The sequence below is a fragment of the Lampetra fluviatilis genome, chromosome 7 (genome assembly GCF_964198595.1).
Source record: "Lampetra fluviatilis chromosome 7, kcLamFluv1.1, whole genome shotgun sequence".
NCBI classification, from domain to species: Eukaryota; Metazoa; Chordata; class Hyperoartia; order Petromyzontiformes; family Petromyzontidae; genus Lampetra; species Lampetra fluviatilis.
In genome coordinates this window covers 6,586,730-6,603,032 of record NC_136281.1, presented here as the reverse complement: position 1 = coordinate 6,603,032, position 16,303 = coordinate 6,586,730, and the positions used below count along the sequence as shown (strand labels likewise).

General features: G+C 44.7%; 2 protein-coding genes across 3 annotated transcripts; both read left to right on the top strand.

Moving 5' to 3' along the window:
- Positions 1-823: 823 nt before the first annotated feature.
- Positions 824-6,187, top strand: LOC144933493 (NF-kappa-B inhibitor epsilon-like). 2 transcript variants are annotated; one of them, XM_078858305.1, is made up of 6 exons: positions 824-1,718; positions 1,991-2,096; positions 2,846-3,086; positions 3,293-3,381; positions 3,804-4,049; positions 4,596-6,187. In XM_078858305.1, exons 1-6 carry the CDS (start codon positions 1,204-1,206, stop codon positions 4,656-4,658), a joined length of 1,260 nt encoding a protein of 419 aa, XP_078714431.1. In that variant the 5' UTR covers positions 824-1,203; the 3' UTR covers positions 4,659-6,187. The 2 variants fall into 2 exon arrangements, with proteins under 2 accessions (XP_078714431.1, XP_078714430.1); XM_078858304.1 differs by lacking the exon at positions 4,596-6,187 and having other exon boundaries at positions 3,804-4,538.
- A 3,101-nt stretch (positions 6,188-9,288) lies between these two features.
- Positions 9,289-15,920, top strand: SLC35B2 (solute carrier family 35 member B2). Its single transcript, XM_078858303.1, has 5 exons — positions 9,289-9,801; positions 11,864-12,060; positions 12,280-12,437; positions 13,963-14,259; positions 14,679-15,920. The coding sequence occupies exons 1-5, from the start codon at positions 9,797-9,799 to the stop codon at positions 15,315-15,317; spliced, it is 1,296 nt and encodes a 431-aa protein (XP_078714429.1). The 5' UTR covers positions 9,289-9,796; the 3' UTR covers positions 15,318-15,920.
- The last annotated feature ends 383 nt before the right edge of the window (positions 15,921-16,303 follow it).

The window sequence follows — 16,303 nt, the reverse complement described above, 5'->3', positions numbered from 1 at the left end:
CTCAATCCCCCTTCCCTCAGTCCCCCTCCCCTCAGACCCCCTCCCCTCAGTCCCCCTTCCCTCAGTCCCCCTCAATCCCCCTCAGTCCCCCTCCCCTCAATCCCCCTCAGTCCCCCTCCCCTCAATCCCCCTTCCCTCAGTCCCCCTCCCCTCAGACCCCCTCCCCTCAGTCCCCCTTCCCTCAGTCCCCCTCAGACCCCTCCCCTCAGTCCCCCTCAATCCCCCTCAGTCCCCCTCCCCTCAATCCCCCTCAGTCCCCCTCCCCTCAGTCCCCCTTCCCTCAGACCCCCTCCCCTCAATCCCCCTCCCCTCAGTCCCCCTCCCCTCAGCCCCCCTCAGCCCCCCTCCCCTCAATCCCTCCTCAGTCCCCCTCCCCTCAATCCCCCTTCCCTCAGTCCCCCTCCCCTCAGACCCCCTCCCCTCAGGCCCCCTTCCCTCAGTCCCCCTCAATCCCCCTCAGTCCCCCTCCCCTCAATCCCCCTCAGTCCCCCTCCCCTCAATCCCCCTTCCCTCAGTCCCCCTCCCCTCAGACCCCCTCCCCTCAGTCCCCCTTCCCTCAGTCCCCCTCAGACCCCTCCCCTCAGTCCCCCTCAATCCCCCTCAGTCCCCCTCCCCTCAATCCCCCTCAGGCCCCCTCCCCTCAGTCCCCCTCCCCTCAGTCCCCCTCCCCTCAAACCCCCTCAGGCCCACTCCCCCTTGCCCCCTCCCCTCATCCCTGGGAATTCCCCACGCGGAGCTGTTGACCAATAGGAGACGGCGACGCTGATCTAAAGATCACGTGGGGCCAGCAAGGCGCGCTGCTATTGGCTGCGCTATTTATAGCGCTCGGGAAAACCCAGGCGGGCGAGGCGCTTTGATATTGCGACGCCGTTTAGCCCGGTTACCCTCATCTCTTTTTTTCTATATACTATCGCTACCATCGTTACCTTCGTTACGACTCGTCGGTTATCTTCACCCTCGGCTTCCTCGTCGCTCTATCGGCAGCACAGGCGAGTGTCCAGGCGATGTGCCCGGGCGATGTTCGCGGCCGCCGCTGTCGCCATCGTCGTCGTTGAGGCCTCGGGCTCGACTTGGAGTCGGAGGTGAAGGCGAGAAGGCGACACAGGGGAGGAGGACACAGGGGGTGGGTGGCAGGAGAAGCGAGGGGGGAGGCCACGGGCTACGGTGGAGAGGAGAAACAAGGACAAGGAGTGGCCAGCCAAGATGAGCGTCTCTCGTGGAGATGCCCAGGGCCGCCAGGCCTCAAAGTCGGCCCCTGCGGTGGACGAGGCGTGCGACTCCGGCATCGGCTCCTTGTGCGAGGCGGACGTGGAGAGCATCAGGGCCGGCGTGTCGCGCCTCGGGGTCGACGGCACGCAGGCCTACGCTCAGCTGGGCACCCATGATGACGACTGCCGCCGTGGAAACGAAACGGGCACCCAGCCTGGCACCCAGCCTGGCACGTACCCCGGCTCGTACCTCGCCACCAGCATGGACTCTTGTGGCGGTACATTCTTGAGCACAGACTCGGCCATCAGTTCCATGTGCGAAGCAGACCTCGAGACGGAGCTGAGGAGGGCAGCTGTCTCTGGCAGAGACGTGGATCTGCGTGAGGTGGAGAGAATCCCTGACGACAGCACGGACATTGAGTCGGGGGTCTGCGGATTCGGCTGCACCGCACATGAGAACGACCGCTGGGCAGCCGTCATTGCTGCGGAAGCGGACGAGGATGGAGACACGTAAGGCCACACGCAGTGAGAGATCAGAATCAGAAAGGGTTTTATTCGCCATGAAAGTTCGCACAGACAAGGAATTTACTTTTGCAGGAAGGTGCATACATTCAACATATAGGAATCCTAAATCTTAAATAAGATGTGTGGTCGTATTTGTAAGGCTGCGGTGGGATGTGTGAATTCCGAAATATAGGAACGCGGTTTTACCATTTTTACGGGACTTGTGTTGTTTGTCAATGTCCATTAACAGCATTTCGTAATTTTGTACGCACTCTCAGGTTTTTGCATCAAGCTATAATCCACGGAGCGCCGGATATCGCACTGCACGTACTCTACAAGGACGTGAACAGATGTCTCATCGATCAGCAAAACTATTTGATGCAGGTAGTGTATTTGTAAAATACCCCAAATTACTCGTGTGTACATTCTACGCGTTGGTAATTGTTTTTTTTACCCTTTTATCTGGCAACAAAACTGACACCTTTTTTTACAAGGAGTCATGTTTGCATTGACCACAATACCTGCGGTCGGAATGCAAACGAAAAACACAACTCTGATAATGTATGCACTGTCCTTGAAATTGATTGGTCCACACCCGAGACAGATTTTCTTAGAGCCGAGTCTCACATGGTGTTGGACCAAATATTATACGCGTTCTTTTGTTGTTTACAAAACTCGTGTTGCGCGATTTGGCCAGGAGGTGGCGGTGCTGAACGAATCGATTCGTGGGTTTTTTCCCGTGTTACTGTCCGGTACTCTTAGTTTCCTCTCGCATGAAAAACTCAATCACTGGTCAAACATCTAAATTTCGAACCTGCAATAGCTGTCACGATACTCAGAGTTTCCTGGGTAAATTAATTGCATGATATAAGTGTACATGTGCAACCCTTTTGTGAATCCAGGACTGGATGGGGGCATTGCCATTGCGGGATCTTGGAGTTTATTTAATAATACTTCAACAGATACCTGGGAACAGATAAGTAGAGTATACCATTGTATTATAATGCACTATTGCTCACAGCATAGCGCCACCGCCCTGTGACAACCCGTCGTTACTTGATGGTGGCCAATGCAAAACATGAGACCGGAGATCCGGTTGAACTCAAATCCATTTATTTCTGCTTCTCTTTCAGACACCACTGCACCTGGCTGTAGTAACAGACGAGTGGCGATTGGCACGGTCGCTGGTGCTTGCTGGAGCCAACATGTGTCTTCAGGACCTGCGTGGAAACACCCCACTGCACTTGGCTTGTGCACATCAGAGCCTAGAAGCCGTTTGGGCACTGACTGATCAACTCTCGCCCGATGAGATACCCATCAATACGACAAGTCCTATAATTGTCCCATCAAGCATGGAGATACTGAACTACAAAGGTAAGAATTAAGGCCAAACAAAAACATGATATTTCTGTAGGCTTTGTACATGTATGAAAAATACATTACAACCTGGGAACTGATGTAATTTTGTTTAGTTATTTATTAGTGTTGGTTTCCACATTTCAGAGACATCAAGTCCCTTAAGTGCAGTAAATAAATAATGTCATGGTCTCAACAAATTTTGTGATGTTTGCTTTTTGTAGGATCCACATGCTTACATCTGGCAGTCCTGAACTCCAATGTAAAATTAGTGGATTACCTCGTCAGAAAAGGAGCTAACATTGAAGCAAAGGTAAGGCTTAGCATTTGTCACGTAATTATTTTATAATGAAATCTATGACACCATACAGTGAACTCGCAATTTATCTGAGAGGAGGAATGTCTCGGATAAAGTAAAAACAAGGATAATACATTTGCAAATTAGGTATAAAAATACCTAATATGTAGAATATGGCATCATTGTATTGCTTCTAGAAGTAAGCTCTCACTGAGTCACAAGTGAGGAACAGGTAAAAATAGAACAAGGATGTTCGGCAAAGGTATGGATGACTTGGCGTATTTTATTTCCTTTTTTGCAAACGGCGTTTACGCAACCTGGATAATTTGGGTAGGGGAAATTTGGAGGGAGGGGGGAGTGAGGGCAGTATAATTAACAGGTAACTAGTTTAATGTGATATTTTCAAAAGTTTATCTCATGCATACTCTCAACTGCAGGATCCCAAGAGTGGCCGGACAGCACTGCATATGGCCGTGGAACAGGATGACGGCCTGATGGTGTCACGTCTTGTCGAGCTCGGAGCTCAGGTCAATGCCATCATGTACAACGGATGCACTCCCCTGCACCAGGCTGTTGGGAGGAGGTTGGCCGATTTGGCAAAATTGCTAATGCGTCTGGGAGCAGACGCCACCCTACCCAACCTGGAGTACGATTCGCCACTCGACCTCGCCGATGATCATGGGGTGCGTAATGTGCTTTATCAACAAGTTTTTGGGTTGCAAGTTGTGGAATTATGCAAACTATACTACAGTAGGAAATAATGAGTCATGGGAAGTTTCGGTAAATATCTTGTAAATGGTTGCCATGAATGCGTGTGTATTTTCTAAAATGACTAGTTAATTTACATTTAAGCCTGTTTTAACTAAGTATAAATATGAATATGATTGGGGGAAGTGGTTTGTGCACAATACCATAAATTATGCTGCCCAAGTTCACTTCCTGGCCACAGATAACATTGGTGATGTAAACCGCGTCAGTCGTTGGGGTGATTTTTACCCCCATTTTTGCCATTCTAATGTGTATAGGTGAACATGACACGGCAGTCATGGGGTAACGATATTCAAGTACATGCTTGCTTAACCATGTAATTAGGTACAGTTTATATTATGTACATTGTTTAAGTTCAGGTTAATACAGTGATATTTAAAGCGATGTAAATATTTACATAAACAAATTGTAACTTTTCTAGTCTTTAAAATGCATGTTGTTAATTATAAATCTCTTTGCAGATGTCCCTGTTTGCTTATGATGACTTGACAATTGAAGGCCACCTGGTGAAGAACACTTTTTAATTAATCGTGTTTTGTTACTTACATGCCAAACGTCTCTGAAGTACAACATCACATCTAAACTCGTTGGATGGAGGTATCGGCAGATATGTAAAAATGTTGGATATGAGAATGACAGTTACACCATGCATAAATAGATTGCTGGACAAATACATGGCAAAATGGTTTAAACTGGGATATATGATTTTCTGACCTTTTACAAGTAAGTGCATGTTTGTGAGATGAGGAATATTGTATATTTCTACATGAGAAAGTCAAATTTGTTGCACCATGCACATATTTCACTGGGTGGGGCAGTTGATTGGTCCAGGTAGATGTGATGGTTGGATATTTACACGTCATGTACAGTACTGCTTAATTTTGCAGAATTTTCAAGAGATCAACAAATCCACCCTAAAACTCGGTTCATTTTTTACTGGAGCATGCATGTGAATAGCTCGCTCTAGGTCCAGTACTTTGCACAAATGCACACTTGTCGGTTTGAAACGTACGAGTGATATAACTTTATCTAAGGCTGATTTTACCATTTCAATCATAGCTTATAACTTAATGCATGTTTAATGGTCATTTAGATACTTATTTGTTTATAAAATATAGGTTAGAAGTAATACTATAATTTGGTTATGTTTAAACTAGATCTCATGCATTGAAAATATCGCAATTTGGGATGTATTGCATTACACAATACTTTGTTTTTATGTGTACAGATTTACATTGCTATGATTCACACCGCATGCTTCAATGAAATTGGTATGATTACAAGTACATAGTTATACCTCTAGTCTGTACAGGTACATATAAGTGATTAATTAAACATAGTACATTGTTGTATTTATGACTATATTATTCCAATTTTAGTACACAAACGTTGCATTTACTTATTGACCATTTTTCACAAACATTTGGATCAGCATTTTTTCGAAGGTAATGGAAAATGAATTGTCTACCTTTTTGTGTAATATTTACTTTTAAGCTTACATTTTTCAGTGTTTCGCTTGTCCGTAAAGACAACGAATTAGGTTTTTATTCAGTAGTTTGTTTTGCTCCATTAATTTTAGCATGTTTTAAATGTAATAGAGTACAATGTATATATGTGAGTTAAACTTCGTTCGCACTATACATAGCCAACCGTACTAATCGGAGGTGTGGGGGAAGGACAACAAACTAAACACAACGCAGTTCTAAAGAAATTAGTTTTCAATATAGATTTAAAAGTGCATAGCCTCGTGGCTTCTTAATATCGGAAGGAAGAGCAATCCAGACGGCTGCAGAAGTGCTTTTGAAAGCTCGATGAAGTGACCGTCTGTTCGATGGACAGCCAAAAGTTGCGATGGTTTATGCTCCTTGACAATGGACACGAAGTGGACAGTTTGCGTATCGAGTCGTAGATTAACAAAAGGGCTGTACGTGTGCAATAGCATGGCTCACAATACCAAACTGTTAATAAACATTCTTTTGAAATTGCGTGCACCGGTTTTTTATTTAAAACACACTACAAACTTGATGTTTAAGATGTACAATAAGTTGCTATACAGTATTACCAGATGCTTAAATCATTGCAGTTGGATTAATTAAAGATGAAAATATCACGAAAACCGCATACAATGTGCCTATACTGCTTGGATGGGAACATGCACAAAACATTAGCATAGGCTGCGAAGCTGTGGGATGGGCAGCAGAGGGCAGTGCAGTAAATTGGACTGCTATGTGCCAAAAACTGATCCAGCGTTCATCCCTCACGTGGTGTGGAGGCCTTTATCCAGCAATGGATCAACAAAAGGATTGCACGTGTAATAATTTAGATTTACAAAGTACCATGCATATAAATGTGGAAACTGAAAAGTAACCGGGGCCTTATACCTACTATAATCACCCAGGAATGTCTGTCAACGCTCGTGACGGCACGCCACATCGACCAGCCTCCCTCATTAATATTCATGAGCAGGTGTCCTCCAAATGGATACCCCCCACCCCTCATTAAATCATGAGCGGGTGACGTCACTATGGAGTACTTCCCCCCCCCCCACTAATAATCATGCGCAAGTGACGACACTCAACATAGAACAGCCCCCCTCAATAATGAGCAGGTGACGTCCTCCAAATAGACACTCCCACCATTATTATTACCTACTATAATGAGCCAAGAATGTCTGTGTGCAACGCTCATGACGTCACTCACGTCGACCAGCCCCCCTCATTAATAATCATGAGCATGTGACGTCACTCCACATGGAGCACCCTACGCCATTAATAAGCATAAGCAGGTGACGACAACATCGAACAGCCCCCCTCATTATTAATAATCATTAGCGTCTGACGTCACTCCACATGGGCGACCGAGGCGCCTCCCCCCTCGGCGTCAACTCACAACCCTCACTACAAATGCAGAACCCTCATGTCACGCGATCTCCGTAAAGCTGTTGAGACATCAAAGCAAAAAGGACATGATGAACAAGGGATTATAACCTTTAAATGAAATAGGTCTGTGTCACCGCGCCCTTACAAATTGCACACAAATTGATGGAATGAATATCACTTCGCGGTCTGCTTTTCGCTTGCAAGTTTCAGATTTACTGCAATACACCCGTCCTTGCACGGGCTAAAGGCGAGTTAAATAGGTGTCTTCAACCGGGACTTAAGTCTCCATCGATTTCGAGTTAACCTCCAAGAGCAAAGAATTCCAGAACATGGGCGCCACGCTGAGTCGGGCACGATCGGGAGATCTCAATGGAGTGCAGCTAAATTGGCTCCTGGATATATGGATCAAGCCAAATTAAAGCCTTGCACAGAAGGAGGGAAATCTTAAATTCAATGCTGATGTGAACTGGAAGCCGAATGCAGAGGCATGAGCATAAGTTCTGATCCTGAAGGGGAGTACGCGTGAACACCCGGGAGGCTGTATGTTGGACAGTCTCCAAGGAGTATACTCCGGGGCTCCGGAGAACAAAGCATTGCAATGATCAAGACGGGAAAAAACTAAAGAATGATCCAGTCTCTCAGTATCTTCAGAACAAATAATGTGGCACAGACGGGCAAATTTATCTACATTATTGAACGTTATCCTCGCAACGTTTTGACATGTTAATTGTAAGATGAATACTGATATGAGAATACCAAGATTTCCAGCTTCGTGTGTTAGGCACTGGTTCAAAGGAAGCAGCGCCGACTGCATAAAGGACCTTTAAGTGATTATATTGTATCACATAAAGAACACGGCTTAACCAAGGTACAGTACATTTTATTGGTTTAACCCCTGGTGCATTACTGTAATACATTTTTTTTGGTGAATGCGATTTTAAGAGTACTGTAATGTATTTTTAATGTTACACGTTATTTCATAGCAGTCATATACAAATGTTAATTGAGAAATACATCACTCCAACTTGAAATCACTTTTGACATAGACTAGACATAGCAGTCCACTCGTGGCATGATGCATGAGGATACCATTGAGGGACAATTCACATTTCCCCAAAGTTATTTTATATCAACTTCCACATCACATCTTCCGGCCTGCACGACCAATCTGTTGGGGTTTTTCGCGTTATTTGTTGCCTTTCTTCTGTACGCATGCATCAGTTGATGTTGTCGTTCTTCTGAGTTCATGCACCACAGATCACCCTTGCAAACTAGTCGGGTAACTGGCTAAATAGGACTTCCCGTTTTACAAATACACGTTGATTGATTTTCCACATGAGCATTACATCTGCATAGTCCCAAACAGATACCGCATTCTCTATATTACGATACACACATAATTTCCCTCCAGTGTCTTAAAGCAACAACTGGCGTCTTACAATTTGTAAGGTGTATGTGACCGTATTAGTCAGAATAAGAATATTTATACTGGAGGGATTTGATGAGCTATAAAGCTATTTTTCACAGATGTACAGTTAGGGACGTTACGACAAACAACACTAAACACGATAGGAGTGAAAATTATAGGAAATGTAAACAAATTGCTTCAAAAATGTATACAAATAAATTTTACTTTTTTTATCTTATTAGGTAAGGCCCACTAAGCTATGAGTTTATTTTTCAGAAGGAATCTGGCCACAAAGCGGCTTATGTGAAAATGTATAGCAGCAAAAATAATCTAAACAATCTAAATGCATGTTTCTAAATGTGAATGGAAAACCGGACGATCCAGAGAAACAAAAATCCACGTGACCACGGGGTGAGAGGCACGCAAACTCCAAATACACAGGCGTCAGCGTCGCGATCCAAGCCCCGATTTCCTGCATACAAGGCGACGAAAATAACATCACACCACCGTGGCGCCCCTTAAATAAATAAAATATACTAGCTGGACCCGGCGTAACATACGCCGATCTAGCAGATCTTACTAAAACATTCACGCATTCGTTTTTTTACTCATTTTTTTAAATCAAACATTCCTCTAAAAACACAAAAAGCTTCAAATCAATACCAAAAACTCAATTGTCAATTTCTGCGTTCTTTTCCGACACGACACTAACTCAATTAAACGACCTGACTCTTGAGAGAGCAACATATACATTTGAAGGAGCCAGCCGAGTTGTTGCAGACACCCTTTATAGCCTTTCAGATGTATAGATAAGTTTCATTGACAAGAGTACATCATGTGTTGGGGTCCTATCCTTTACAGCTTTAAAAGCCACCGCGAGCCGTGAGCGCACGCACGTGGCAGCTTGCCCACGTGGCCGTCACCCGGTGACGCCCTCGCATTCGCCGGACGTTCCGGGGGTGGGGCCAAGGGGGGGCGGGCTCTGCGCGATGACGACACGACGCCGTGCGTAATGACGCGTGCTCTCGCCCACAACCCAATAAACCGATCGATGACGTCACCACGCAACGCGCGGGGCTGTTGCGCGATGACGTCACGCCGCTGTCTCCACTCGTGGCCGCGTACAGTAAACGGAGGCGGCGGTGGCAGCAGCAGCAGCAGTGGTCACGGCTCTCCGCTCAATTATGAATTAACAGCGGCCCATTGTTATCAGCGTCAGGTAATTAATTGCCGGTGCAGATTGAAATACTAGTAGCGATAATAACATTAGTGACAGCAGACGTGTGGGTACACGGGCCGCAGGGCTTGAGCGCGCCCGTGGCTCGACCCGGACGGACGCGGCACGAAGCGGGTCTCGGGAGCGGTGCGCACCGATATGGGGTAAGTGGGGCTGTCGTGGGGGGTCCGGGGAGACCCGATGGGAACTGGGGGTCGAGAGGGGGGCCCCCCTCGCACTCCACGGAAGGTATATGTTGCTCTCTCAAGAGTCGGGTCGTTTAATTGAGTTAGTTTCGTGTCGGAAAATACCTTTTCGAGCGGAATCTTAAGAGCACCTCGGTGGGACATCGCCTTCCGTGGGCAACTCGGGGAACTTGTGTGTGGACCCAGGGTTAGAGGGAACTGGAGCTTGGGGGCCCACCTTGGGAGCTAGGGAGCCCACTTTGGGAGCTAGGGGGCGCATAAAGAACACAATTCACTCGGGGTCAACCAACGCCAATGCTCATTTGAGATGTTGCAGCCAGTGGTGCGTGTGAGCGAGTTGTACATTCTAAGTGAAGTCGTTGAGCAGTTGTGATTTATTGCTTACGCTGGACTTTGGGATTACTAGGCTTTGATTAGCTTTGGGGTGCAAGAGGGGAGTTTTGAGAACTTCTCTACGCAGACTTCACGTAGTTCGGACATCAAGTGCAGGTTCTCGCATTCATCATCACCCCCGCAGGATTCTCTACCTTATCACATTTGCCATTCAGCAGGTATGTGCAGCAGCAGTGCTCTGACCCCGGTGACATCTGGGGAATGATTCTGGACTGACATGTGACGCATGGTATTGGAGAACTGCAAGCCGAGGTGGTTTGCAGAGCCGAAGGCAATTCTATTTCGCTTAACTTTTAAGAGCATTGACGCAAGCAGCTCCTCCGTCTGTCAATAAGGAAACGCAGAATTTTACGGTGTTAAATAAGGATATGACTAAAGGACAAACACTCCGTTGTGGATCTTTGCTCTGCAATGCTGATCTGTTATCGAGCGCATGTGTTTGACTGGGAAAATGTTATTATTGTGTGTGCTACCAATGTGAAAAAAGCGAATGGTCGCCCAGTAATAGGTAAACCTTTCTTGCCTTCATAGATATGTGAATCCACGGGGCATTGGAGATGTGCTCGTTTGCACAAACTGACCTGTTTTGTATTTATTGTACACGTTTATGGTAAGCAGCTATGTAAATGTCACCTCCGATTAGGTGCCACGTACGTTGGATACATTCGGTACCAACCTTGCTATATAAACTCAACCGCTCATACGTTATATAGTCCAATAATATATTTACTAAAAATGTATGTACACGTTTTAATTAACTCAGATAGAGTTGTGGCATTCAAGAGAAATACACGTGTGCAATGCAGAGCTTGCTTATTAAGAAGATACTCTATTGAGTTGCCAAAATTACTTTAAATACTGTATAGTACATAGATGTGCATTAGATAATAGGCTGGTCTGGAGGAAAGACGGAACATAAATATTTCGTCTCTTTAAATGTGCGTTTCAACTGCAATATTTGAGGGTGTGCAGGGCAGTGTCCATAAGGTAGTTTTGTGGAAAAAAATATACAACGGTTGATTATTCATATTCTGCGTGTATGCAAAGTTACACGAGTAACACCGTCAAATATAAAATCATATCCAAGTTATGCAGTGCATTGGCTATTAAAAGTTGGAAAATATTCAGTTACATTAAGTTTATTGATTTAGGATTTTTTACTTTGAGGTGAACCATTCCCGTTAGTGCATTTTCTCTGTCGTATGTTCTGCTTGTCCAAACTGAAAATGTTACATCATCACCAACTCATATTTAGACATGACATCCAATAGGGGGGAGGGTTACTTTCGCACAGTCTTAATTCATTTTCCATTGGTCAGATTTCAACACAACTTATGAGTAATGTGAAGTACAACATCCAGCTGGTGAATGGATTAATTCCATCAATATGTTTGACTAGCTATCTATAATATTTAAATAACATGTTAGGATTCCATGTTGACATGGAATAATAAAGTAGTGTTAATATCATTGCTGTCTGTGCAGTCTTATTAAATGTATGTATTTTTCAAAATTATTTGTATTCATGTGCAAAGCAATTCCATAAAATAAATATAAGATAGTTTGTTTATGCACTGTAAAATATATTTTACGAATTGTAACCTGTTTCCCATTAACATATGTACAGGTCTGAAGGCCTGTGGCTGGGACTGGTCATGGCCATGCTGTGGCCCACGGTTGCGAGCACTGAAGAGAGTCTGGAAGAATCATGGACAGACTTCTGGGTTTTTCGGCTCGTCATAAATATGGCTGGATATAGTACCATAATCCTACCTGGATATCTACTTATCCGTTACCTAAAGCATCGTAACTACCTAGAGACAGGTTTGTTTTGCCTATTCATTTTTACCTTCATTTGGTACAATATTTGTGTTAAAATTAAGCTTTATTGTAGCATACTCATTTTGTTTTTCTTAAGTTTTCTGCAAAGGTCATGTATAAAAAAAAAGTCTGGTGGCGTACCTATGAAAATAGTGAGATTCTTGCGACATTAAGCAAAACAGAGCTGCATACAGGAGCGTGGCGCGTGTGATCTTTGTGCAGGGCATGGCAAATGCTTTCCCTTGGTGCGCGCGTGCGTCTTTGGAAACGAGGACAAGACGGGCACTGTGGGGGAATCGGCCACGCTAGTGTCAGAGGCAGTCGAGAGCTCCACAGCCAAGCAGGCTGCCCGGCTCATCATGTGCATCACTGGGCTGCAGGTGAGAAGTGCAGCCATGATGCAACTCAGTACTCGGCCATACATCTTCTCGAGGGGAAATTGGTTAATTTATGAAGACCAGCATAATAAGCATTGTGAACTTAATGTAGATGTACATTTCTGTATATTTCACAAACTGGATATGCCTCCGAAGCATTCACTGTATGTGTAATAAAAATTAGTAAATGGGATCATTGTTCAACTGTAAATGGGTACTTTGAATTTTACTTTAAAATAGCACTCCATGGTCCTTGCATATGTAATTGGGTGTGTCCATGATTGTCCGGAAACACTGACACCAAAATGCACCCTGAAAGAATGAACAATTTTGGGATAAAAAAATCCAAGCCAACTCAAGCGTTATCACGTTTAGCATGAGCATACATTTACTCTTGGAACACCTTAGCTGTAGCTTTGTCTACATTGGCTTCTTCTGTTGCGTGGTCTAAAATAGGTTGATGGTAATATAGTGTCTACATTCAAGGTTGGCACTTTTAGGGTCCCAAAGGTTACAGACTGGACTATTGTCTCCAACTCACATTACAACTGCAATATTACAGCTTTAATATTAACTGCTACATATGGTGCGATAGAAGTGCAACATACATACATTTACAAAATAAAATAATGTGAAATATATTCCGATGTAACTTGAGTTTTTATCTTGAAAACAGCTATGGTGCAGTATCGGTGAACATTTATTGTTAAGTAAAATCTTAACCTTTAAGGTTTTGCAAATGTGGAGCTTCCAAAGTAAATGCATTAGTAGCCTGCCGTTTTATAAACCACTTGCCCTTGGAACTTGAAACAGCACTAATCTCCATTTCTTTTGTAAGCGAATTGAATGGTTTAATCTGTTAGTGCCACAACCATTGCACACTCGAGTGTAGCTATTCAACCTTGATTTTTTTAGAAAGATGTATGCTGTTTTCATCCAAGAAAACAAAATTGACAACCTTAAGTGTTGCACTATTAATTTATTGCTGGATGAGGGCCTCCCCACGCTGTGCAGTCAGTGAGGGTTAATTGTCCATACTTCACCAATCTGGTCAGTGCCGGTTAAAGGTGGGGGGGAATACATAATGGGTTTTCCTGCACTGCCGTCTACTGCCCAAAATGCCTACAACTGTTTTATGCATCATCACCCATGCAAGCAATACCCAGGCTTGAGCGCATGTTCATTGTCCGAGGTCTGGTCAGATCAAATGCATTCCGGTTGATCTGGTCAAAGGCGTAGTCTATGTAGTCAATATTAATTTCTCTCACAAAGATATTAAGGCATTGAAGCTATATGTCATTTAACAACTATAACTTGCAAATTGAGAGCATAAACTGATGTTGATAACCTGCCACTCATTGAGTAAACTGGAAAAGAAGTACTGTAGAAAAATGTAACTTTGACAATCGCAATACTGCCCTCGAGCATGTTTCTTACCCACACCCAGTCCTAGGCACTTAAAATACTATTTTGTAAACTCCTGATGTCTGCATTTTCTTTCTGCATTGCTGCCCCCTTGCCTTTGAAGGTGTCGTACCTGACGTGGGGTGTGCTACAAGAGCGTGTCATGACGCGCGAGTATGGGAAGGGCGAGGAGGGCGGTGGTGAGACATTCCGTGACTCGCAGTTCATGGTCTTCATGAACCGCATCCTGGCGCTGGCCATTTCTGGCCTCTGCTGTGCAATGTCCAAGCAGCCCCGGCATGGCGCTCCCATGTACAAGTACTCCTTCTGCTCCATGTCCAACATCCTCAGCAGCTGGTGCCAGTATGAGGCCCTCAAGTTCGTCAGCTTCCCCACACAAGTGCTGGCTAAGGCTTCAAAGGTAAAGTCAATTCTTCTAGCTAGAGATCACATCACCATCCATGAGCAGTCCAATGCTGGATGAAGGCCCCTCCCCAAGCTAAGCTGTCACTACCTTTCACGATCCAGCACCTGCACATGAACTGATCTCATCACTCCATCTCCTTAGTTCATGTCCTCTCAGACACAAGAGATCATATAAGCATGCAGTAATGCAAACCAATGCAACTCAACTAATTAGTCAAAATAACATTTATAGATTGAATTTTAGGTCGCTTTTTTCTTTCTGGCTCAAATAATAATCATGTTGCCTAAAGTAAATTATGTAAAACGCCAAAATAGCTTTCAGCGTTTAACCCCCAAAGTTCCATCAACGCTTGCGGGAGACCAAGAGATTTTCATTAAATCCACATGTACACCTTGTGTCACGCTGTGTCACAGGTAATTCCTGTCATGCTGATGGGGAAGCTGGTGTCACACAAGACGTACGAGCATTGGGAGTACCTCACGGCTGGGCTCATCTCGGTGGGCGTCAGCATGTTCCTGCTCTCTTCCAACAGCGAAGAGAAGCACTCCTCAACCGTCACTACCTTCTCTGGCCTCGTCATCCTCGCTGGATACATCCTCTTCGACAGCTTCACATCTAACTGGCAAGATGCCCTCTTCAAGTATCGCATGTCTTCCGTGCAAATGATGTTTGGTGTCAATTTGTTCTCGTGCCTGCTGACGACGTGCTCTCTGCTCGAGCAAGGCGCCCTGCTTGAGGGGCTGTCGTTCATGTCGCGTCACTCCGACTTCGCTTTGCACGCGCTGCTGCTGTCCATGTGCTCGGCGAGTGGACAGCTCTTCATCTTCTACACCATCAATCACTTTGGAGCTGCCATATTCACACTCATCATGACTACACGGCAGGCCCTGGCCATTCTGCTTTCCTGCCTCATATACGGACACCACATGGGCCTGGTGGGTGTTTTCGGGGTGGGCGTAGTGTTTCTTGCACTATTCCTGCGGGTATATGCACGTGGACGCCGCAAGCGCAGTGCGGCCCGTCAGCCGCTGCCCGTCGTGCAACGAGTTTAGCTTTTCTGTTTTTTACGTGCAAGACATTAATTTGTTATTTTTTTACTGGTGTCATTTACTTTTATTTCCTCTCCCCCCACCTTTGGTGTCTGGTGAAAGGTTCCTATAAGTGTTGGGTAACAGTCCTGAGCTGAAACGTATTTACTAATTGCAGATTTTTAAAAAAGCAGCCTAGATGGATGGACATGGCTGCTTTGGAGCTGGCAGCACTGATTAAGTGGATATCCTGAGTTCCCTTATCTTATGATGTACCCTTGCTTGAAGCTCCTCCTCCTGTCTTGTTTACCCAATTTACCCTTTTTGAAGGGTACCTCTGACAGCCAAGTGGCTGTTGGGAGGAACTACAGCAAGCTTTAACGGACAATGTTAATGGGCAGATGCTATGCTTTCCTACAGCCTTGCTGTAAAAAAATAGTCATAACGATTTCCTTTTCTTTGAGCTCTGAAAAATGTGCATTACACAAACAATAATGCTGTAGTCACGGGTGTATAATTAACAGTTTAAAAATGCATTCGTTTGCCATGTTTCTCACATGTACATCCAGCCCAGGATTCGTTTTTATTCGACCATTTCCTGTTTTATAGTTAACATTTTTATTGCAAAATACTAAATTTGCTAAATAATGAGCTTTAGCAAGTGCTGTAAAAAAAAAAGACTTTGCTCTTAATGATACGGTTTGTTTGTACTCATTTACATTTCTTTGTACATCAGTGCCTCCTAGAATATTGTATTGCCGACTACATTGTCAGGTCCGGTTATAATTTAGAGCTAGGAAAAGCAGGCATTTAAAAACAATAACTACGCACTTGCTCATTTTGTCCAATATGCAATATTTTTGGTACTGTTTTGCTGTGTTTGGAGTGGGTGATGGTGTGGATGTTTTATCAACGTGCTTTAACTTCCAGAGTGCTTTCGGTTCTTGTCGTGGGGAGTTGTATACATTTACTCTTCTATTTTAAAAAGAATACTAAGTAGGGAATGCATT